The sequence below is a fragment of the Nilaparvata lugens genome, chromosome 1 (assembly GCF_014356525.2).
Source record: "Nilaparvata lugens isolate BPH chromosome 1, ASM1435652v1, whole genome shotgun sequence".
NCBI classification, from domain to species: Eukaryota; Metazoa; Arthropoda; class Insecta; order Hemiptera; family Delphacidae; genus Nilaparvata; species Nilaparvata lugens.
The window spans coordinates 71,922,264-71,947,596 of record NC_052504.1 but is presented as its reverse complement, the minus strand read 5'-3'; the positions used below and the strand labels follow the sequence as shown (position 1 = coordinate 71,947,596).

General features: G+C 33.7%; 1 protein-coding gene across 19 annotated transcripts in view; it reads right to left on the bottom strand.

Moving 5' to 3' along the window:
* The window catches only part of LOC111053438 (leukocyte elastase inhibitor-like), a 98,906-nt gene extending 82,814 nt beyond the window's left edge, over positions 1-16,092 (bottom strand). For 6 of the 19 annotated variants that reach the window (XM_039442091.1, XM_039442105.1, XM_039442110.1 and 3 more), the window contains exons 1-7: positions 13,336-13,483; positions 12,815-12,921; positions 12,391-12,579; positions 10,891-11,098; positions 9,242-9,456; positions 6,013-6,213; positions 5,008-5,146 (exon numbers count right to left, since the gene is read on the bottom strand). In XM_039442091.1, coding sequence (XP_039298025.1) covers positions 5,008-5,146; positions 6,013-6,213; positions 9,242-9,456; positions 10,891-11,098; positions 12,391-12,579; positions 12,815-12,921; positions 13,336-13,465 — 1,189 coding nt within the window. In that variant the 5' untranslated portion in view covers positions 13,466-13,483. Of the gene's footprint in view, positions 1-2,233; positions 3,166-5,007; positions 5,147-6,012; positions 6,214-9,241; positions 9,457-10,890; positions 11,099-12,390; positions 12,580-12,814; positions 12,922-13,335; positions 13,485-14,758; positions 15,153-15,898 lie in introns of those variants that run through there. The other 13 variants (XM_039442169.1, XM_039442115.1, XM_039442151.1 and 10 more) reach the window with 13 other exon arrangements.
* Between the last annotated feature and the right edge of the window lie 9,241 nt (positions 16,093-25,333).

Here is a 25,333-nt window from a genome sequence, read left to right as displayed (position 1 = left end):
TCCCTTTCTATTGAAACACTGTAATAAAATATTTCTTTCTCTATTGCATAAATCACAAACTATCATCATACCTGAAAACTAAAATGTAGGCAGGTTTATACGATGCCAATTGACAAGACAATAATATTGTCTTCTGAAGTTTATAGCTGGTGTAAAGTATCAATTGAATCTTTTAATTCTAGAACCATCATCTAGGCATAGCTAAATAAAAACTAATTGACAATTATTATTGTTTTGCCAATTGGCATAGTTTAAACCTGGCATAAATGTCAAGTAAAAATTTAGATGATCTATATTATTTGCTAGAAAGAATTGAGCTATTTTTGCTCACCAGAGATAAAATTATCATACTAAAATTCTAGATTTTTCAACAACTGCTGAATTCTTAAAATAATAGTTTTAATTTATGTTTCTTACAGACATAAAATGTTTTTGAGCTTGGCAGAGTATATTAAATTACCATGGTAATTTGGTTGTAACCATCTTAGTTCTTTAAACAACCTTTCATCATACTATTTTTGTGGATCAAAATTGAAGTAATATGGAAATAGAAAGAAAAATAAAAATCTCAGTATCCTTTTTGAATCATTTAATAATGATTAATAATAGTGATTAAATAATTCGAAAAGGATACTGAGATTTTTATTTTCCTTTCTATTTCTATAAAAAGTAGCCCTATACAGAAAAGAGATGAATATGGTTTTTATTGTGTGTTTTTAATGTCAACTTACCAATGTACCGCATTGCAGGGTAATATTTCTGTTACATGAAATCATATGTAAATAAATGGAAATATGATTTCGTATTTTCATCTCTTTTCAAATGATTTTAGAAATATTACCATGTAATTGATAAGGTACCGGTTCAAAAGTATGGCTAATTCAACGTCTATTTATAGTTGAAAATAATGGTTGTCACAACATGCTTTCAACGTCTATTTATGGTTGAAAATAATGGTTGTCACGACGTGCTTTCAACGTCTATTTATAGTTGAAAATAATGGTTGTTACAATGTTTTTTCAACTATTATTCAACGTTGAAAATAATGTGGAAACGGCGGACATTTTCTTGTGTTTTCAACGTTGAATTTAAACGTCTTTTCAACGTTAAGGTATTACGTGTTTCTAACGTTATTTCAACGTTTCTGTGCTACCTGGGATTCAGCTACTACTGAAATCTTTATATCTTAAATTTGTCTTCTGGGGATAGTTTTGTCTCTTGGAATTTTATCCATCCCTGTACAAGGGAGGCCTCCCTTGCTAGAGAGGGAGCAAGAGAAGCTTCCTGGCATACCTATGAAGATGACAACCCTTGTGAACAAGATTTGGTGAATCTTTTTAGTCAATTTTTAATAGTTACCGGTACTTAAATTCCAGTCATATTGTAGCCTACACTTAATAAGCTATTTATGAGAGACGATGACGGTGCTGCACTAACATCAAAACTTGTTCAATTCCAACAGTCTAAACACATCAGCAGTCCACTGATGTTCAGTTCTCAGTTCTGTACGTATGGTCAGTACCCAATGCATATAATATTATCCAAATTGGATAATATTATCCAAAAAAATAATTTGGTCCAAAAATTAGATTTTTTGCTCCAAAACGTAAGCAGACGCAGCACCCGACTTCAACTTACTTACTTCAACTACTACTGTAACATAAATACAACACATTTTTTATCACAAGTTTAGAGTCGCTTCTCGTATCCCCTCCGCCATAGCTCCTTGAAAATTAATAACACAAATTATACCGATAACTGGAATACTACATAATGAAATGAAATCATTATGACTGAGGTGTAGTGAACATTTTTATATAAAAAATTACCAAAAAGATACACCAGATCTTTTTCACAACAGTTGAATCTTCATGGTTGAGTCGGAAACTTTTCAAACTGCCCTCCATTATACCCTGAAATGCTTAATTCAGAGCTCATCACATTCACAAGTAACACTATCGCTGTAACTGTCATGCTCTCCGTTGGCATTCGGCGAGAACCGCCCGACAAACAACGATACGCAGCTCACCCGACTCGAGATCAAAAACATGAACGGGTGATCAGCTAAGAATTCCATTTCTTTGAACAACAAACTTTTATTTCGAAGAATTTGCGCTGAAACAGATATTTCATGTGCAAACTAAGTTCTCTTACAAAAATTTGATCATGAGTGATAAAATGTTATCATTAAAACTTTCACTTTTATCGGTAACTGGACATTAATGAACAATAATTCTGCAAATACTGCGAATAATTTATTGCTATTGAACAAATTTTAACCAAGCCTTAGAATATAGTTCTGATTGTTTGAAAGAATAATGTAGGCTAGAGTTATGTTAGAGTATTCTAGAGTTAGCTCTTTAAATATACTAAATTGATAATTTTTAGATATGAATAAATATAATCTGCTCCTAAATAGATTATGATCATAATATGTAATACAAAGCACAGTATTTATCTTTGGTTTTTTCGGTGGTATCCAATAAATATAGGTACCAAATAATAGGTAGTAGCCTGCAAGCTTTAATATTGAAATGTGAATAGAATTATGAACACTATCATAATAAGGAAAACACCTTCAAATACAAATTAACACCTACTATTAATATATTGGAAAACATTTGCAAACAGTCAGAGGTTATAGAAAGCTACCGAACGTGTTCGTAGATTTCCAATGGAATTTGAACTTGAAGCCTTGTGCATACCACTGCGAATCGCATGACGGCGACGGGAGCGGGAGCATTTTCAAGCCGAGCTTAAATGGTAGAAATCGTCCACTAGCCATCGCTGTAATGCGAATCGCAGTGGTCTACACAAAGCAGTCAGTTTTCAAAGCATAATAAGAATACATTATTATTATACAAAATAAAAAAATTAAAACTAATCTTCTATTACTAAAAATAGAGTTTTAGCATAATTGGAAGCATGGACGGACATCATGCATGAGAATACTGTAATCATAAATACATTTAGAAATAAGACATAAATATCTGGATACTTTATCAGCAACTCAATGAATGAGTTAGCCTCTGAAAATGCCTGAGAATAAGGCTATGCACCCATCACACGTTTGAAGCCGTTTTGTAATGAGAAACATGAAAGGATGATCAGCTGTAAATTCCTCATGTCGCGGAATGAACAAGCTACGCTGAGCAAAGCCAATAGCTGAAACCAAATAACAATAAATCCTGTGATATCGAGCATTTTATCAATTCATTTTACAGTTATTGGTAGATCATATTTGTCTCTTCGCATCATTTCTATTTAGAATCTAATCTATTTAGAATTTAATTTCTATTAGAATCTAACCGAAGTCTAACCAAAAAGACTACTAAAGATGAAGCCTTAGTGCATTGAAACTTAAATTTGGCTGAAATAAATTATGTGGAACTGACAATTTTGTTATTATTCTACCTTAATATGGAGTGCATTGAAACTCAAATTTGGCTGAAATAAATTATGTGGAACTGACAATTTCGTTTTTATTTCACCTTAATATGGAGGAGCACGATATCTCTGTTCATAGTGTAAATTATATTGACATTTTATTGCTATTGTAAAACCTAAATCTGTTTGAGGTCGTATAATAAACCTTGGCTCAAGTTCATTCACACTCCTATTAACTTGTCTGTAACTTGATTACAGACACCAAGTACTTACAGGCATCAAGTGCAGCTTTCTCAGACAGAGTCCTCCATTCTGAATGGTTTCTTATGGTGTTTGTCACGATTTTTGTCAAGTATGTTATTTTTACATATTATTTTTTCCTTAATAAGAGATTAATTTGAACAATATTGATGACAAAATTAAATATAATGGATGCTAATATTGTTATTATACTGAAAATACAATAAACAGAAGAATCGAATAAAAATACTCGAAATTGTCAGAATTGCCTATTTATTGGAAAATTGAGAAACAACTTCATTTAAAAATATATTTTCAAATGTCGAGTTACAAGAGGCCGTTGAATTGAGATAATTGGAATTTTTAATACAGTAAATGAATAATAATTATACATGCCAAAATATAAATCATTTGGAATTTTTATACACCCACACAGGTTTTCTAACCTTTGGGATTATTATTCAACAACGGAAATCGTTCACAATAAACATATAGTAAATATGTTGTATAAGAGGGTTTTAAATTTATCTAATGTAAGACTGTAGCTCAATAAAATTACATTAATAAGCATTATATTGTACTGTTTTTGAAATAATAATTTGATTTAATTATAATCAGAACGGTTGGAAAACTAATATGGGTTAGTATTCGAAAATATATTTTTGAATGTGGAGTTACAAGAGGCCGTTGAATTGAGATTGTTAAAATTTTTACAGGCCTTATAAAAATAATGGCTAGCAATAACTGATTTCAAAATAAGATTTGAATAATATGATAATCATAAAAAGGAGATCAAAAATGATATAAAATTACTGAATTATTTCACTTGAGTTTCAAATAGATTCTCATAAAATGGCTAAGATTAGGCCTATAACTGAGCTTGAATGTATTATCACTAAATTAAGTACCAGTATAATTTGAGTATAATTCTATGTCAATGATCATTACTGCCATAGCCACCTCTAGTAACACATTATTCTATTAGAGGTGGATATGATATATATTGCATAGTCCAAGATTATATATGTATATATTCTATAGTCCAAGATTCAGAAGATCAACATAATATATACATGCTTTCAACTATAAAAGTGTGAGAGAATAAAAACATAAACATCTCTGGAAAGGATAGCTATTTATACAGCAGTCAGAATATCCATTCAAGGACAAACCTGGATAAGGAAGGAGAGAAAACGTATTTACAAGAACCGGGGAAAAGGCAAGCAGAAGCAGTAGAAAGCTGAAGCAACCAGATGCAATTGAGAATTATAATAGTATTAGAATTATAATTTGTTATTTGATTAATATTGTAGATAATATTTTTTGTAATTTGGCCAATATTATGGATAATAATTATGAGATAGTGTGAATTTAACTGACCAGTAGCCGCGGCAGCCTCGGTTCCCTTCTCATCGACAGACACAAAGGCCTTCTGGATCACTTTCGAAACTTTAATGTTATTTTCCGAGTTGATGTTCGAGAAATTCGCTTCATCGCTGAACATCTCTTCGACACCAAGCTGCAAAAAAAAACAATTTTATGATTTAATCAAGAAATCATCGGCTATCTATCATTTGCAAGGTGCCTTTGAATAATCTTGTTGGCTTTTTCAATTATTATAAAAATGAGCAGAGCTGAATATTTTAAAATTTAAAATGATATTGTTGAGGGAGATACTAAGAAATCAACATGGAAAACATGATGCAAGACAAGATCAAGCTATAGGTACCATTAGTTACCAGTGTTTTTGAAATGATGAAGCAATTTATTTTGTACAATTTGATAGGTATTGTAACAATTATTCAAATCTCAGTCTTTAGGCTATGAAACTTTGAAATGACAATTCTATAATAGTAAAATCCAATGACATCCACTTATTTAGACATCAACAAGAGGTATAATAATTTCACATAAATTAATTCAAAACGTGAATTTCTAATCCAATAATATTTCATGAACAACATTTTTGTAAGAAATCAAAGAATATAGTGTGTCCGGGCTAGTTCTGGCCTGGACGGTCATAGTTCAAGTCACACCTAAAAATGACAGAGCCTCTGACGAGACTGGTCTGATTGAGACTGGTCTAGGAGGATCAACCGATTTAAAGAGTCCCAGAAAATCTCTTGGAATCGAACTGAGACCTCTGGATTATCATATCAAGATAATCTTAATTAAAAACAAGGTATAAGTAGGGAAACATTCAAGATACACATTTCTTGGAGAATAACAAAAGTTTCTGTCAAATTCAAACACCAAGTATTTTATGTAAGTGTAACCAAGCTTAGCGTATACCTTGTGCACAATAAGTGCTATCAAGACATAACAATTTTTTGTTTTTAACAGCTCTTGATACTAGAAATAACAAATTAAATACAAATAGCAAACCTCTTTTAAAGTTTCTTCCAGGTTATGAGTTGATTCCATTTCAAATTTCGGAATGGAAACCATGACGCTGACGGGGCTAGAGTTCTGGATATTTTCGATCTTCTTGGTCAGATCAAAGTTCTGGTTGGTGATTGCCTTTTCCAAGTCAGGGAGACCGGTTTTCGAGTCGGGGAGCACGAGAATCATACTGAACTCATCTCCCTGAAAACAAACAGCCACTATCAATCTATTTTCCAATACATTCTATAATTATTTTATAATTTTGTATAGAATAGTTAGGGTCAATTCACATAAATTACATATAACTTTATATAGAAATGGAATGTGAGAGTCAAGGAATTTAAGAATCCAATTCTCAAAGATGACATTTTTCAATCCTTTTTCTGAATGGAGTCATCGCCTTAAACCCAGGCTTCATACTTCTAATGGCAAATATAATGCATTTTGAGGAAAGTAAATCAAAGGCTTGCGCATACCACTGCAAATCGTCGCCGCCATGCATCAATTTTAACCATTTAAGCACGGCTTGAGAATTATCCCGCTCCTTTCTTTGTAACGGAGGGTAGAGGGTTAATACCTGGTTAATAACTGGAAAGGATATTCTGAGTATTCTCTCCAAAGAATGGACATTGATATGTTCAAAGCTCCGCCAATTTGTGAAGATGCATAACAATATCATTATTTATAGTAATTCCCAATAGATTTTTTCATATCATATACAGTTAATCAATTATATTTTTGGCTTATATTATGTAAATTCATTTAAAACATTGTAAGATATTGTGTATATGTGTATAAGCCAGTATACAGAGTGGGTGAAAAGTCCGAGAACGGCTTAATATCTCAAACACAAAGGTAATTTGACGGTGGGTGTGATTGAGGATCCTAGTAAAATTGAAAATACTACTTTACTATGACTAAAAAAATCTGGTCCGCCATCTTGGATCCGCCTTATTGAATGCAACTTTGTTTTTTTAAATAGGAAGGTGGTCATGTGATACATGATTTCGATACGGAATTTCAAGAAAAAATGAATGGCGAAACCCGCATATCGATATATCAAACCGTTTCGAAGATATTCACATTATTAATCACTACTATTCAAAGTAGAAAGGGAAGAAAAAAGTATGATAATGGCTCATGAAAAAATGTGATTTCAAGGTGGGTGTGATTGGGGATCCTACTAAAATTAAAAATACTACTTCACTATGACTTCAAAAATCTGGTATGCCATCATCTTGGATCCGCTGTATTGAATGCAACTTTGTTTTTTTTAATAGGAAGGTGGTCATGCGATACATGATTTCAATACGGAATTTCAAGATAAAGTGAATGACGAAAACCGCACATCGATATCACAAACCGTTTCGAAGATATTCACATTATTAATCAATACCACTTATATATTTCATTTCTGATTGGCATTGTATTGATTAATAATGTGAATATCTTCGAAACGGTTTGTGATATCGATATGCGGTTTTCGCCACCTTCCTATTTAAACAAACAAAGTTGCATTCAATATGGCGGACCATATTTTTGAAGTCATAGTGAAGTAGTATTTTCAATTTTAGTAGGATCCCCAATCACACCCACCGTCAAATTACCTTTGTGTATGAGATATTAAGCCGTTCTCGGACTTTTCACCCACCCTGTTTATCGTAATCTACATAAATAAAGTACTCAATCGATCAATAAATCAATGCCGCGTGACAGCGACGATAAATACATGTATACTCAATAGCAGTTCAACTGAATCAAGATATAGTCGCATTTATTACACAATAATAATGGTTCAATACTGTTTAAACTTCTATCAAGAAATATTCGTTTGAATAATAGATAATTATAGTATAGTCAGTATTCTATAATAGTAGATTGGAGTTGTGTTAGTATTGGGATATTAATTATCTAATGTGTAACGGAATAATAAATTCGATGACACATTTCTACACATACATTATATCGTTGGGAAGCATTTATTACATGATTTTAACTTGAATAAATTAATCTAATACTTCCACAAAGTAAATTAATCTAAAACGATTTCCACAATAATTATTTGAATGATTGACTAATTTCAACTAGAATGACACTGGTCAATAAAAAATTATGACTAGGCGCATAACTGTCAGTACAGGAATGAAAGACTTTAAATTGTTCACACACTAGAATGTGAGTATAGAATAGTGCATGTTCAGTGTGCAAACACCTTACAGTCCGTTCTAAGTCAACCTTTCAGCTAAGTCTATTGAACTGTGAGTTCTAATTTGTCATGATACGCAACTTGATTCAGTTCTGAGGAATTTAATTTTTTTATAATCCCAGATTTCTATTAAAGTCCCGATCATAACACTCTGATTTTAGTTCTCTGGAGTTTTATTTATTCATTTATTTATTCACAATATCTCTTTGGAGACAACAGGTCGAAACCCACAACTGCCTCCGTAACTTAGATTAGATCATAATAATGTAAAAATACTATAAATTATAATATATCATGAAAATTCTCATGCATAATTAATTATATACCGTATTTAAACTATAATATTAAAATAATAATAAAGTAATTAAACTATTGAACAAATTATACCAAGTGATGATGCAAATAAAGTTTTGAATTAAGTTTGCAAATTAATCATGCTGATGAGTGCATATATATCAAATTATATAATTAAACCATAATATAAACATAATAATAAAGTAATTAAACTAAAACTTACTATTAAAGAAAGATGAAAAAGAAAAGCATTACTCAAAATGTCTCAGTAATATACTAACGAAAAACTACCACAACTGCAACAAACCTTATACTACAAATAAATTAAAGAGAAAAACAATCACCAGACACAAAACTGAAAAGGGAAAAAATAACTAACGTTCATTAAGGTATTATGGAAATGCATTAATGATGATGAAGATGATGACTAAGACGATGACGATGATGAAGTTGGAGTTGGAGTATTAATAAAATACATAATGTTAATATGAACCAACAACATAAATTGGTTTGGTTTCTTTAACGAGTGAGTGCACAGCTGAAGTTCTTCAGTGACATTCATTTAAAGCTGTCGTCATTCCTTGTAAATAATAATGCTAACAGTTTGAAGTGAATCTCATTATAGCTATTAAAAACCCTTTAGAGACAGAATTTTCCTGTATTATTTTCAACCAATTCTAAATTAACTGTATACTATTTACTAGATGAGTTCGATTCTACAAAACCCACCTTGTAAGGCATCTCCAAAAATTTAGCTTTCAGCTGTGTATCGTGGAAGAAATTGTACTCTTTCTTAATGTTCATCATGTCCACATCAACAGTTCTGGTCTCATCAAGATAGAATTTCTCCTTCTTAGTTAATCTCGCTTCAAATGCATACTTCCAGTCGGCTTTGAAATGGATGGCATTGATAAGTACCATCACAGTACCTGGTTTTAGAGCTCCTAAAATTGAGAATTCGATACTGTAAAAAGCTTCAAACTCATCCTAGACTAAAAATATAAAATACCGGAAAATCATTAATTTAAAGTTTACACAAAAATCTGAGTTATCTAGTGTACACTAAATTTGAACACAGAGGTGTTCACCAACACTAATATTTCACAAGTATGCATGAAAAATAATTAAGGAGACATACCTAGTATTGCTAAACATTTTTTCAAATGTGAAAATACGTTTGGGAATGAAATGACCTAACAAGCGGATAAGCTTTCTGAATCACATTGACATACCATGAATCTATTTACTTGCTTATTTGGCAATCAGCATGATGACGAAATTCCACCATGCATATATGGGATGTCTAAGAGTGTGATCACATTGAATGCGTATATATATGTGCAAGTGCACATCAGATCATGCATGAGCCGAAAAACAAAATCTGGAAGAGCCATTGAAGCACGTTGTGACTTGCATGTAGCTGCTCACAACCAGCAAGTGCACGCATGCATAACCAAGATGCTTTCAATGTGATCACACCCTAACCTCAAATTTTATATTAGACATTGATAAGTGAAATGAACAGGAAAATTACTTAAGAAAACTGAACATGTGTATGTGTGTGTCTGTAGTTAGTGGTAGCCTTATTCAAACAATTATGATATCTATTTTTATATTTATTTATATCTATATATTAATTTGTGAGTTGCGTGGAAGAGTTTAAGTGGAAGAGGGGGCTTTAATTGTCTCAATTTCGCCCACATCATTCTTAATGTTACAAAGTGCAAACAAAAATACATTTATCCATCTATCTATTTTTCATCTGATGATAATATTCACGCCCTTGGATTGTGCTTGTGCTCGGGTAAAGGAAGAATGATGTTTCTAGATTGTTGGTTGTATGGTAGTTTCAGTTTTGGTTTCCAAGCACATGAAGAGCTCATATCAGATAATTAGCTAATCTGACCTCAAACGGTCACCCAACCGACGGAAATAACAAAAGATCGGCGCTTATCTAATCTATAAGATTATGTTAACCAAAAGGCATTCATAAAAATTGTTTTCTTATAAGTTTAGTGTATTTGTCCTAGATAGAAACAGTGTTATTGAATAATTCATCTTGCAAAGAAAACTAGATCTGATATTGACTTATGGAGGCTATTTATGCTTTCTATCAACATAATTGACCACTAATTTTCGATCCCACATGTCAATATTGTGAATCTTGAAACATTCAGGCACTCAATTTAATCATGTACGTACAAATAAGTTTAATAAATGAGATAATAAGATTATACAATGTTGGCCTCTTCATCGGACAGTATTGTTAGATTAAATCACAACCATTGCTCAAGTCTTGTTGCTAATTACAGAGCTAAATTTTAGTCTAATTTAGTATGCTGTGTGACAGAATTGCAAAAACTGCTTTTATCTCTTACCTTCGGGAATCAATCCCTTGATTTTGTTGTTAGTCTGCTGTTCTACCCAGCCATTGATCTCTTGTCCTGCGTTATCAGCGTTCTTCTCAAAGTCAACTTCCTTGGCATCAGATTTGAAATACTTCTGTGTCGTTTCCAAATATTCTGGCTTCACTTTGAACTTCTTGTCGATGTATATTCTGTTTGCCATTTTCATCACATCTGAATTCTAAAAATTAACAAGACTTGTGATAACGAATAATTCAGAGAAAGGAAATGTTTATGAACTAGATCTAACATAGGTAACTAATCCCTAAGAAAGCCTAGAATTTTAGTATAGTACCTCGACATACTCATTGGCATTTTATTTTGGATTTATATGTTCAAAATGTATTATTCTATTTTGTATTCTCTATAGTGTTTGTAGAATTTTCTAATTTTGCCAATGAAAGTATAAATGAAAAAAGTTTAATATATGTGAAGTCTCAAGTTCAAAAGTTACTATTTACTATTATAAGAGTAAATCGACTGCTAATCAATGATTGATTTCAATTAAGCCATGAACTCATCAGTATCAAGTGTTTTCTTGAAATGGATACAAAACAGGAATCAACATATTCTATTAAATAAATTACAATTCACAATCTATTACAAATTTAAAATTTAATTAACAAGTATTCGAAAAAATGTGCGAGACCTAAAGTTCTTGGCAAAGAAGAAAAACACTATTCATAAAATGCCCATTTTGTAATAATTCAGAAATATAGTTATCTTTACATCCAAAATAGAATTAACAATTAGTAATAAACATTTCAGTTACTTGAAAATACTCAACAATTAATGAGAGGTAATTTTTTTCAAAGAGCCATTGATCATCTTGAATGTTAGGTTGTGCACCACGTTTTTGGGACATTCCTCTTACTGGTCCTGACAATCTTCAAAGTATTTCGATTTGAAAAAACTCCATGAATGAACAAAATTCTAGGGAAAACCATTTTCATCATTTCTAGGTTTTGAGATATGAACGCCTGAAGTTGAAATATTGGGAGAGATTCATTTCCGAATTGGGAGCAAATAAATTCATTAAATGTTTTGAGGATCATTCGCTATGATATTGTACTCATTTGATTTCACAGAATATCAATTCTAGGGAAATTTGTTCTAGGTTTAAAAACCTAACCCATTCTGAGTTTCCTTTTTCAAAATTGAATAAATTTTCCTAGTATGGATAATTCTGAGAAATTGAATTGGATATGTCAAGAGATAGACAATTTCTTAAAGAATGTATCCTCAAAATCGTATGAATTTATTTGCTCCCGATTCGGCAATGGATCTCCCTCAACATTTCAACTTTAGTTGCTCAAATCGCAAAAAATGAAAAGAATAAAAAACAAGTTTTTGCTTATAAATATGTTCTATTTTGCAAGCGTGATAGCATCCAAATCGAAATACTTTGAAAAATGTCACCAGTAATAAGGATTGCAGAAGTGTGGTGCACAGTCTCAACAAAGGAGCACTTACGGTAAGAGCATCAGACAGCAAACTGTAGCTGGAAAGCATTTTGGACTTGTCATCGGGAAATCTCAGCAATGCTTTCATCTCATTGAAGGTCTTGGAATGGTCAGCGGCGCCAACCGCAGCCATCGCAAGTGCCACTTGCAGGCTGAGCGGCGAACAAAACATATTTCCCGCATTTTCCTTGGACAAAACCTGAAAAAGGTTATTTCGAATAGAAGTTGTAAATTTCATGGACACCTGTTCAATTTTCCGATTATAGAAATAATTATCCAAAATCACTGGAAATCAATTCAATAGTAATATGAAAAAACGTTAGTTTTATTATTCTAATTAAAATTGCAATTTTGATGAATCATCCAACCATTTTTTACCAGATATTTTTTAATTAAATTAGCAAATCAAAGTTTGGATCAAAAAGTTGATTTACCTTGTGCAAATCAAGTGCGAAATGATTAGTTGCCGCAGCAACTTCTCTCAGTTGGTTTTGGGAAGTGACATCTGGCATCGCCATTATTACTTGGATGAAGACTAGAACTGAAACAAAACACTGTTTAAAATACATCATTCTTTTATGAGAGATCTCTACTCTAACAATGAAACGCTAAGACTGAACAGATGAGCGTTGAATAGACATGACTTTTACGACCGAGCAAATAATTTTCATCATCATCTAAGCAAGCTGATCTTTTTAAAGCAACTTAAACAATTCATACTTCAATTGGAAGTTTGAATTTTTAGTGTTGTGAATACTATAAAATCTACCAGCGTCAAAACATGAAGAACTTTTTATAGAATTGAATCACCAAGTGATTTGTCATTCTTATTTTTGCCCGAGATATCTTGATTTTTCTTGAAATGCTTGCTTGAAAGAGTTTATTATAATGAGGTGAGAAACTGGATATACGTGGAGGTATACTCGAAGCTTGAAATTTCTGAGTACTTGCTTACATTTCTTTAGTGGTCTTTGCGCATCAATTATTTTTATTTCTTCATCTACATACTTGGACCACCTGTGTTCTGTTTTCTTTGTGACCCGTTCTCTTGTCATACAGATATTTCTTATGGCCGGGACACACATAACCGCACCGAGCCCGCGCCGCGGACGTACTACGGCGAGTGAGAAAACAAAGGCTTTCAAACGTGTAGGGACACATACTACCGCACCGCGTCAGCACCGTCACCATGTTTGTTGACCGAGCCGTGCCCGCGCCGTCATCGACTAGTCCAGTTTACTTTTTGACGGTGACGGTACGGTCTCGATTAGCATAAAGAGTGGAAAACGTATTGAAGAGAAACGGAATTTTCCAGTTTTGTACGATCAAAGTGATGAGAAATATGGTTGAACGGAAAAATAAGTTAAACCAAAAGTAAAAGTAGAACCAAATAAGTTAAGCCAGAGGTATAATAGACATAAGTAATAAATAATGAAATAAACAACAAAAAGTATAAAAGAAGGAACCCGTAACTGTCTTAAATTTTAAATTTAAAACTAATTACGTCTGGATGCAGAAGGCAGAAGATAAAAATTTTATTGCTGATATATATTTCCGATACATGACTGATGATGGTATTGTTATGCACCGAAATATATACCAGCACTATGATTTTAATCTTCTGTGTTTACATGTAATTAGTTTAAAATTGAAAAATTTGAATTTAAATTGGATGTAACAAGCTTTTAATAGTGTTATATTATTAGCAATAGTTTAATACATTCAGAAATCAGACCACAGTAGCGCTATAGAACTGAGACACTGCTGCCACTCGGCTGTTGCATTGATATGTGTGTTCTCCCACTACCATCAACGTGTCGCGGGCTTAGCTCGGCCGTACGTCGGCGCGGGCTCGGTGCGGTTATATGTGTCCCGGCCATTAATAATTGTATTTGTAATAATTATTATTTGAACACCCTTCCAGAGCTCAAGCTTCAAGCTTTTCTGGAAGGGCCTGTATAATCATTTTTGGTCATTTTATTAATATACAGTATAATATGATATTTTTTATTATAATATCATGTATAATTTTGAATTCAACAATAACAATTATTTCAATTTCTAGGTCACACATGAATACACATGATACATAAACATCAATTTGTAACGAAAAACTGCAATCTATCTTTAAGAAAAAAAATTCAATTTAAGCAAAATTACAATCTAAAAATGTCAATTTTAACAAAAATAGTAATATTCAGCAAAAAAGTTGAATATGGGATTTTGAAAACATCTGTGATTATTAAAAAAAACTGTTTTGGTTATATCATAATATCAAACTTTGTATCATTCAAAAATATTTTAATGCAAATGTAAAATTCTGCAAGGGCGTCAATAATGAGTTTCTACAACTAGATGGATATACTGTATATGATTACACATTTGTTTGAAGACCACCATTTGAGGTGATGAATCCAGACTATAAAATGTTCCACTATAAAATGAAAGTTATTTTCTCGTGTGACAAAAAATGGATAAATACATAAAAAGACGGAGCTGCATTCGATGGAGCACGTAAAATCAGTAACGGATACACGACATATGAAATTAATCATAAAATTGAGCACGTAAAATCAGTAACGGACACATGACATAAGAAATGAATTATAGAATTATCACATAGAACTTATACACAAAATATTAGCATCTGAATGTTTCTCAAGAACCGACTGCTTATAAATCCTACAGCCATTTCCCAAAAACCGACTAGTTATAAATCCTTATTTTGTCATCCCAAAAAGTACTACTAGAGAGCAAAAATATTGATAAATTAATCTAATCGAATTGATAAGATGATTATTAGACAAGTAGAATCGATTTACCAACTTCTGATGAGTCCTAGCACTGAAATTTAATACTGATGTGCCTATAATTGCTATGATATTTCAGAATAACTTATTTGAAACATTTCAAAAATATATTCCACTCGAGAGAAACAGTTCGATTTATTCTGAAGAGGACGAGCCATGTCAGCTTACTTCGATATTTATCATATAACATTACAAATATAGAATTTGAAATATAATAGAATGAGTACAAATGAATAGGCCTACACAAAAATAAGTAACGATCAAGTGAAAAAAATAACTCGTGTTTCAAACATCAACAGTTATAATAAGTAAATGGGAGTGAGTTTTCAAACGTGCAATTGTGACATTTTTCTACCAAAGTTTCATATGTGCTATCAAGACTAATCAGGAGCGAATCAAAGTTAATCCAATTACAGAACTTTATTGACACAATTCAAATACTGCACGGTATATAACTTGATAGCTTGAACCAGAGTTATTTTTTACGTGTAATTTGTAAGATTGGATAATTGCATATGCATTAACGATTGGGAAGTCTACAGTGAACAATAAGTATCACAACAAAACACATGGAGCAATAAATAATTTTTCAATACGAGGAAAGTATGTTTCATGTAGAAAATCTTGGTTCTATTAACTTAATTGAATTCTAGTGAAAACAGTTTCCTGAAGAAGAATAATGAAGAAAAAACTAAAAATAAAACTTACTTTGATAGAAGGTGATTTTCAAGCAAATGAATAAGTATTGAGGTGCTTCAAACGAAGTTTAAGAAGGGCAAGTGTTTATGCCGACAGTGTATTGATTAATGTGTCATGTTCAGTAATACATTTTATTTTATAGCGTAACTGTTATTATGGAACAAACTATAATATTTTCCCGAGCATATATTTACAGTGTGAAGGAAGCGGTTGGTTTCAGGGTCACACTAATAAGATACCGCTATTATCTTATTAGTGTGACCCTGAAACCAACCGCTTCCTTCACACTGTAAATATATGCTCGGGAAAATATTATAGTTTGTTCCATAATAACAGTTACGCGATAAGATAAAATGTATTACTGAACATGACACATTAATCAATACAGGGAAATCATATAGGGAAATCATACGCTTATTCTGTACCGAGGTATGCTTAATTTCTTATTCTATGCTATCGCTTGAATAAGTCATCGCCTGCTATCCCGTTGGAAGGGTGACTCCCGGCCCCTCTAAATATCATTGATGGAGCACTATAAAAATAAATAATTTATGTATTTCAAATTTGCTTTCCGGTGGTTCGGAACACATAAAAAACTGTAGGTCAACTCATCTCTCATCATCATCATGTATCTTAATACACATGGTCTTCATGAACTAATAATGAGCTCAGGAGATGAAAATATGACAATGCCCTCAGCCAAGTTACTTAGAGTGGAGTTGCAAAATAATCTAAGATAGAATCATCACATTAGAGTCTTGATTGGCAGGTAATGTGTCCAGTCAAAGAACGACTCTCAGGGTATATCATGGTTATTTTCTGTCATTGATTCGCTACAGTGTTTTTTCTGGGGTGGCAGTGGATCTGATATGCATGATATTTTTATGGTGCAAAAGCAGTTTGTTATCTTGGAGTTTTAAATCATTTTCGTCGTGACTCTTGCAGACCAATATTTGGGAACCTGAGACTGATAACGGTTCCAGCTATATATAATTTGGAAACAGTTTTGTTTGTGGTCAAAAATAGCCATAATTTGATTCAGAGCCCAAAATGCAAATCATAGGCCAACTCGTCAAAAGTAATACATACCATATTATCCTAGACACAGAACAGCGTATTATGAGAGAGGAACTTATTATTCGGTTATGCGACTTGACAACAAACTATCCACATATTTGAAAAATGTGGACATAAAATCTCTCACGGAGACTGACTCGAAAGACTGATCGAAGGATGTCCCTACACAATAGATGATTGCTGCAATATTGCAATATAATAGTAGGGATCAAGGAAATTCAAAATAGAATAGGAATACATAATAGCATATAGAATATAGAATGACATGTTGCATGCTGCAGAAGCTCTGCTAACTTAAGCAGCTTGACGCAACAAATAAATAATAATAATACCCATATTTACCCCAATAGATATTTATAGAGCTCTATAAAACGATACATTACTATTATACAACTTGCGTGAGGGAACATAAATTTTAGCTTTCCATGAATCTTAGGTACGGTATTTTGCGTAACTATAAAAGTAATCTATGTAAATAAATGTTTTCAAGTATTACCACATAAAACGGAGTTAAAGACCTAGACAAAATATGGCATAAAATAGGCTATATTGTCTCTATGTTAATGATTTGTGGAATTACAAGGAGTAGAATGTATTCAACGAAAGACTGTGTGAATTAAGAAATAAATGTGCGAAGTAATTAGTTACCTGATACGATGAAGGCAATATCACAATAATTGTATCATAAGATGAGGGACATTTATTTCACTTTCCAGTGATAATTTTCTTATTCCATTGAGTGTTCTTTGAATTATTTTCTGTATAATTATTTTATTGTATCAGACATTTAATAGGATTCACCCCTAATATAGTGAACAGAAGCTAAGCAGTAAGCCAGTAAAGGGAGCTAAGTGAACTGTTTAATAATTTGATTTCAAACAAACTACTGTATCAAGAAAGAGTTGAGAAGAATGCATAAACTTACTGTCAGCAACCAAGGCGAGAAACAAAAATAAGTTATGAAATTTTATCAGGTAACAGAAATATTCTATTTATGAACTTGAAACGAACATGAGTATCTGCGGTTTTGGACCGTTTTAAGCAGATTTGAGGTGAATTTGAATCTAGCGCCTGCGCGACCGATCAATTTATTGGAAATTTTATTATCTTTGTAGAGAATGCTTTTTCTCGAAAAACTAAAGGTTTTCGAAATAAAAGGCCGGTTTCCGAGCTCGGGATTTAGCTAAGTTCTAGACTTTGAACAGCTGGAGTCAGAAAATTAGCTTTCCGAAACGGGGTAAATTCGCAGTTTTTATGATATAATCTTGATTTTCTCATTTCTATATTGGAAACGCTTTTCCTTGATGAAATGAAACATTCCTAAATAATTCAAGATAGTTGAAAATTGACACTATTTCTCTTTATTTTATTTTCAATTTTCTAGTTTTTCGAATTTTAATTTAAACGTGGACTGCAACTACGCCCCGTTTCGGAAAGCCAATTTTCTGACTCCAGCTGTTTAAGTCTAGAACTTAGCCAGGCGCCAGGCCCGTAGAGAGGGTACGGCAGGTAAGACTGGATCCGGGGGGCCCAGTCTCCCAGGGGGCCAGGCGTCAATAAAAAAATATATTTTTGTTTGTAACTGTGTGAGAAATAAAAAAACTACAAATAAGTTGGAGTAAAGAGCTATTGATAAAATGACTAAAGCAGCAATACAAACGCACCCTAACTAAAATAATAATTTTTTACTGAAACTTTCCTTATTTGATAGCAACTGATTCAATACTGGCCGAGCGGCCAGTATGGCCAGCTGGTTCGAATGAAGCTCCAGAAGACCGGTTCAAGGTTCATGTTTCTATGTTTTGATGGACACCATCGTTGAAAGTGTGACTTCTCGTTTTACAGCTGTTAAGAAAATCAATAAAATGTTCGGTTTTCTGTGGATGTATCCGAAGCTCCAAACAGATTAGCTATGTAACCAGATTAAAACATGGACTGCACTGCACAAAAATCTGGTGTGGCCCGATTTCAACTTTCCTTGCCGTTATGAAAATTGATCACCTGACGCTAGTGTTCACGCACATCTCAAGTCTACAATTCAAAGATCTGAGCCAGCTGGTGACAGGGCAATAAGTCTGGAGACACACGAGGTCTGCTATCTCTTCTTAGTGGATGACTAATAGAATCAACAGTTGCCAACAGTTTGAAATTGAATAATCACATTTTCTGGAATTTCGAGCTTATTTTCAATTTTAGGTGAAAATTTTACTGAACATTAATTGTAGAGACTTTCATGATCAATCTTTTCCACTGAAGATTTTTTGTTTAAATTGTGTCTAAAGCCTGATAATTGGGAATCAAAAATAAAACTTTGCATAGATGGGGCGGAGCTCCTGAAATTTTTACAGATATGGGACTTGTGGTAGTTGATAGAGCTTACGAATGACTATTTTAAGTATAAATTTGATCAAAATCGTTGGAGCCGTTTTCGAGAAAATCGCGAAAACCCATGTTTTTTATAACATTTTCGCCATTTTAGTCACCATCTTGAATAGCATTTGATCGAAATTGTTCGAGTTGGATCCTTATATTGTAAGGACCTTAAGTTCCATATATCAAGTCATTCCGTTAATTGGGAGATGAGATATCGTGTACACAGACACACATACAATCATATATACACACACACACACACACATACAGACCAATACCCAAAAAACACTTTTTTGGACTCAGGGGACCTTGAAACCTATAGAAATTAATTTGGGGTACCCTAATTTTTTTGAAAACAATAATTTCCTTACCTATGGTTTTATGGCAAGGAAAGTAAAAATGATGTTGTTGAAGAAGAGCTTATTTCAGAGATGGGACATCTCAAATGCATCCAGCCAGCAAACTTTAGTAAAAAGCTGAAACCTTAGAATTATTAAATGTCCACGTTCAACAGAAGATTTCCAGCCTTTTTCCCAGTGTAATGATTGCTTTGAAGATTTTCTGCACTTTGCCAGTAACTGTTGCTGAGGCTGAAAGGTCATTCAGCTTGCTGGCACGTGTGAGAAATGTTCAACGATCCACCATGGCTCAAGATCGCCTTTCAAGTCTAGGGGTGCTGACAGCTGATCTTAGAAAGCTGACCACCACAGCTGACCTTAGAAAGTAAACTAGCCCGATAGTTGGACTTTAGCAAAATCATTGAAATTTTGCTAGTTGTAAAGCAAGGAAAGTCAATTTGAAAATATATGGTATCTGTTTCAAAGAATGAAATTGGCATTCTGTCTCACTAGTATTTTTCTGTGTTTCTAATCCTTCAACATAGTTTTTTGCCATATTTTTACTACATGAAACATGAATATGTGTGTGTAATAAATAGACACATACTTGAATTATTATCAAATTATGTTATGTAATTCTGTTATCCTAATGAAAAGAGAGAATATTTGTGTATCATAAGTAACGTTGTAAAACATTGTACTCGTGTGTAGGCAATCTGGGGTTTCGTTGTAGTGATCAAGTACTATATGTCAATTATTGTATAAATATGTCGGGGCCCGTTACGGGTCTAGTCGGGTGGCACGCTACCGCTCTCTACGGCCCTAAACTTAGCTAAATCCCCCAGCTCGGAAACCGGCCCTAAATGGAAAAAATTAAAAAAGTCCGAACATTTCTGGGTTTTAGGGGTGAAGTCGCCATTTGGCGGGTCAGCAGATTTCAGATTCGAATTAAGCGCCCCAAAATACATTATAGAACCGTAGAGAAAAATTCTTTCGGGGTTGTTTCCGGGGTTGATAACAAGGCACCAACATGGATTCAGAAAGGGATGCAGCACATCGACACCGGTCTCGGAGCTATGCAATAACGTAAACAAATAATGGGAAGAAAAAAATAGTGACTGGTATTTTCATCGACCTCCAAACAGCTTTTGACAATTTTCATTGGAATATACTGAAACAGAAACTGAGAAATCTCAATGTAACTGGAAGAGTTCTCCAATGTTTAGAGGAATACCTCTCAAAAAAAACTTAATATGTCGAGTTGAACTACCATAAAGAAAACAGTATTACCCAGTATAAATCCTGTGGCCCAGGCCACACCAAACTCGCTCCCGCGGCGGTAGCGAAGTTGAAAAAACTTGCCTTCCATGTTATTAAATTGAGCAGGTCACACCGAGCTCGCTCCCGCAGAGGGAGTACCTCGGCGGTAGTTTCAGTTGGCCGTGCCAGGCGAACTTTTGAAACGTCTGCTGGTGGTAGCCTACTACCGCCGAGGTAGCGAGTTCGGTCTGGCCTGCACAATTATTGAATAACATAGTCCAGTCAAATGGTCGTTTCTCAGGAAACAGCCCCGAAAGAATTTTTCTCGACGGTTCTATATGTATTTTGGGGCGCTGAATTCGAATCCGAAATTTGCTGACACGCCAGATGGCGGCTTCACCCCCAAAAATTTCGAATTTCTCATTCCATCTCGAAAACCTTGAGTTTCTCAAGAAAAATCATTCTCGACAAAATTGAAGAAAATAGAATTTTCAATAAATCGAGGAGTGGTCTTGCAGGACTCTACCGTTTTTGGTTCCGGAGCTACGAATTTTCAAAAAAGGGGTATTTTTTAAGGGTTTTTCAAAATTATGCAAACTCACCACTTTCACCCTATACAACTTGGATATTTCACTAGTAATGATGAAAAATCACACATCATGTGAAAGAGCAATTAATTCTGAACAGGATTACTTGGGAATTTTCAAATTTAGTTGTGGTGGGAGGGGGGGGACACCCAAAAATAGAAAACAAATCATTCTGTAAAAATACAAATTTTTCATTATAATACCTTTTCAAGGCCTTCCTACCAAAAAAATAACATATTTCGGCTGAAATCATCAGAAGAGGGTTATTTTCTATGAGAATCACCCGTTAAATACACTCAATTCCATTATTTCCGGGTGGGGGGACACCCATAAGAATACGTCAAGGATCAAAACTTTAAACACTTATAACTTTTGAAAGACTTATAACTTTTGGCAACTTGATGCCAACCTGACAAAATTTTTAATTTAGTTACCAGAACAACTGTTTCAAAGAGGTACCTACTCTCTCTAGATTATAGTTCTATATTAACATATGGTATGGACATTTCAATTATAATTTTAAGATATTGGAATAAGAAGAATATACATGCTAAAAGAACTTTAAACCCTTAAAAACCACCCTTAGAGTTAAAATATCGCCAAAAGATTTCTTAGTGCGCCTCTAAAGGGCCAACTGAACATACCTACCAAATTTGAACGTTTTTGGTCCAGTAGATTTTTAGTTCTGCGAGTGAGTGAGTCCCATTTCGCTTTTATATAGATGAGTGAATTATTATGTGAGTTAATATTGGATAATACCTGTGTTACCTCTTATATAATCAATAGTGTAGAGTGTATGTTTCTGTCCCATTATTCTGAGGATGAGTTTCTGGACTTTAAAAACAGGATTGATATGGCAGAAATACGTAGCTCCCCATGCCAGGATTCCATATCTTGCTATTGACTCTACCAATGCGTGATATACAATTTTTAACGTATCCAGTGTGAGTATCTGTCGGAGTTGAATGAAACTGTAAACCAGTTTCCTGAGTTTTGTTGTTTGCTGTATGATGTGTTTGTCCCACCAAAGTAAGTCGTCTATTATAACTCCTAAATATTTTATATTATCTGTTCGTTCTACTGATGGACAATTGCAGTCTATGCGATTTATTTTGCAGTGATGTAACTTGATTGTATTTCGTACAGGTTTTTTGGAGTCCGTCAGTGAAAATGCTAGAAATTTATTTTGATGAATTGAGAGTCAGGATATTACTGTGGAGCCAAAGTGTAATTTTTTCCATGCCTAATTCAGCGGTTATGAAAGTCTCGTTCCAGTTGTTGCCTTGAAATATCACAGCTGTGTCGTCGGCAAAGACAATAATCTTGCCACCAATGTCGAGTGAGCACAACTCATTGGCAAAGATGAGGTACAGTATCGGACCAAGAACTGTTCCTTGTGGCACGCCGAATTTTACAGGAAGGCCTTCTTCTGCACTCAGATTTTTCCCTATTCTCACTCTCTGTTTGCGAATGGTTGAGAAATGAGAAAAAACAAAGAATACATTTCATATAAAATTTTAATTTTGCAATACTTGTTTATATACAATATTTTTTGTTTTTCCACTGTCTGCGTAAATATAAAGACTATCTGGTTTGCCGACTCGGGAACACGCAACATACAGTTGTCCATGTGAAAAAAAAGCATCGGTATGCTTTCTTTGTTCTGAATTGCGAAAGTAATTGAAATCCAATAATTGTACCGGAAAACATACGGTAATCAAGAGTGTAGTTTACCGGTACTCTATATCTCACGAACCTGTTGAAGCTGCGTTTTGAAACATGCGCGCTATCTAGCGGTCAGATTTTGCACTTTGATTGCAGCAGCGCTCAGCTCAAATCTGGCCAAAAATGGCCAAAGTTTCACCCCCTCCCCCCGGGCCACCCTGCGAGCCCGGTCAATTTTTTTTTTTTTAATCGACTTATTTTCGCGAGCTGACCCCGAATGTGAAGTCAAAAATCGGAAAAATCCATAAACAAAAAAGTTAAAAATTTTCGGGCGAGCGTAGCGCCCCTGAAAATTGTAAAAAGTAGATAAAAACCATCCTTGATGCGGATTTTATATCATGATAACACATTGACTGCCATGTGTATCATATATGAGGACAAGCAACTTTCCAATCCAGCCATGTGCATCATATTTGATCACATGCAATGGTTCAGTTCTCTGCCTTGTGCATCACAGAGAAGCACAGCTGGGTGCTATTTACAGTTGTGACGTTCAGTACTGGCCTGTAGCAAAATAATTCTACTCTTGGTTCAGTTGGCAGACCTGTGATTTCTGTAAACAAGACTCTTGAAATATACAGTATTTCTAACCTGAAATTTCTGATGTGTAGTTCATTTGATGTGGTTGAAGATGCTAAAACGTTTGTGTTAGACCTATTGAGTGCTATTATGTTTTGTTCATAGTTTATTGAGGCTAATAAATATATTTTGAAATGAATCAAAAAGAGGTTGAAGAATTTCTTGCTGCTTCTTCATCTGATGATGAGTATTTAGAACAATTTGATGATAGTGATTGTGATCCAACATACAATAACTCTGACAGTGACTCAAGTGACAGTATTTTCGAAAAAACGCAGTGTACTTCAAAACGAAGGCGTTTGAATGAATCCATTTCTTCGTCTGATGAAAGTGACAGAAATGTAAGTAACATAAATGACCAAAATGCTCCAATCCCAGATGTGATAGATAATAATGATGGTGTTCGTGGTCCTGATTTCAACATAATGTGGTCTGATGTGGAAGGAAATCTGACTGAATTCATATTTGATGATATTTGTGGGGTAACCAATGAATTCCTAGACTCATGCAATCCCGAAGTTGATCCAGCTAACATTTTTCTTCAGCTAATTGATGATGATCTGCTAAATTTTATTGTTGAAGAAACGAACAGGAAAGCAGACCAGGAAATAGTTCATGGTATTACAACTGAAACATTAGGCCCTTCAGCCAGACTTACATTATGGAACGATATTGATGTGTGTGATTTGAAAAAGTTTCTTGGACTAATTATTTGGATGGGACTGGATAGGAAACCAGAAATTTCCAATTACTGGTCTAAAAATGTTTTGTATTCTAATAAAATTTCACAAGTTATGTCTAGAAATAAGTTTGAGCTAATTCTAAGTTTGCTACATTTCTGCAATAATGATGACAGAGATGAGAATGATAAGTTGTATAAAATAAGAAAATTAGTTGATAGGTTGAATGGAAATTTTCAAAAAGCATATACCCCATCAGCAGATGTCTGTATAGATGAGACCATGGTCCCTTTTCGTGGACGCTTGCATTTTAGACAATATGTGCCAGGGAAAAGATTCAAATATGGTGTCAAATTATATAAAGTGTGTGCAGCTGGGGGGTACACTTGGAATTTGAAGGTTTATGCAGGAAAAGAAATGTCAGCTAGGGATGTAACTGCAAACACAGTGATGGAGCTTATGACTCCACTGCTTGACACTCATAGAACCTTATTCACAGACAATTTCTACACAAGTGTAGATTTAGCTTGTAGGTTACTAGAGAAAAAGACTCACCTTGTAGGCACTTTGCGTTCTAGGAGAAAGCACAACCCATCAACTGTTATAGGGAAAAAACTGAAAAAAGGGGAGATGTGTGCTTTGCAAAGCAACAACAAAATAATTGTAGGAAAGTGGCATGATAAGAGGGATGTTTTATTTCTCACAACGAAACATGTTCCAGAACTGGTCGAGGTTCAAACGAAGAGAGGCCCTGTCATGAAACCAAATGTAATAATTGATTATAATGCAGCAAAAACTTTTATTGATTTGTCAGATCAAATCAAA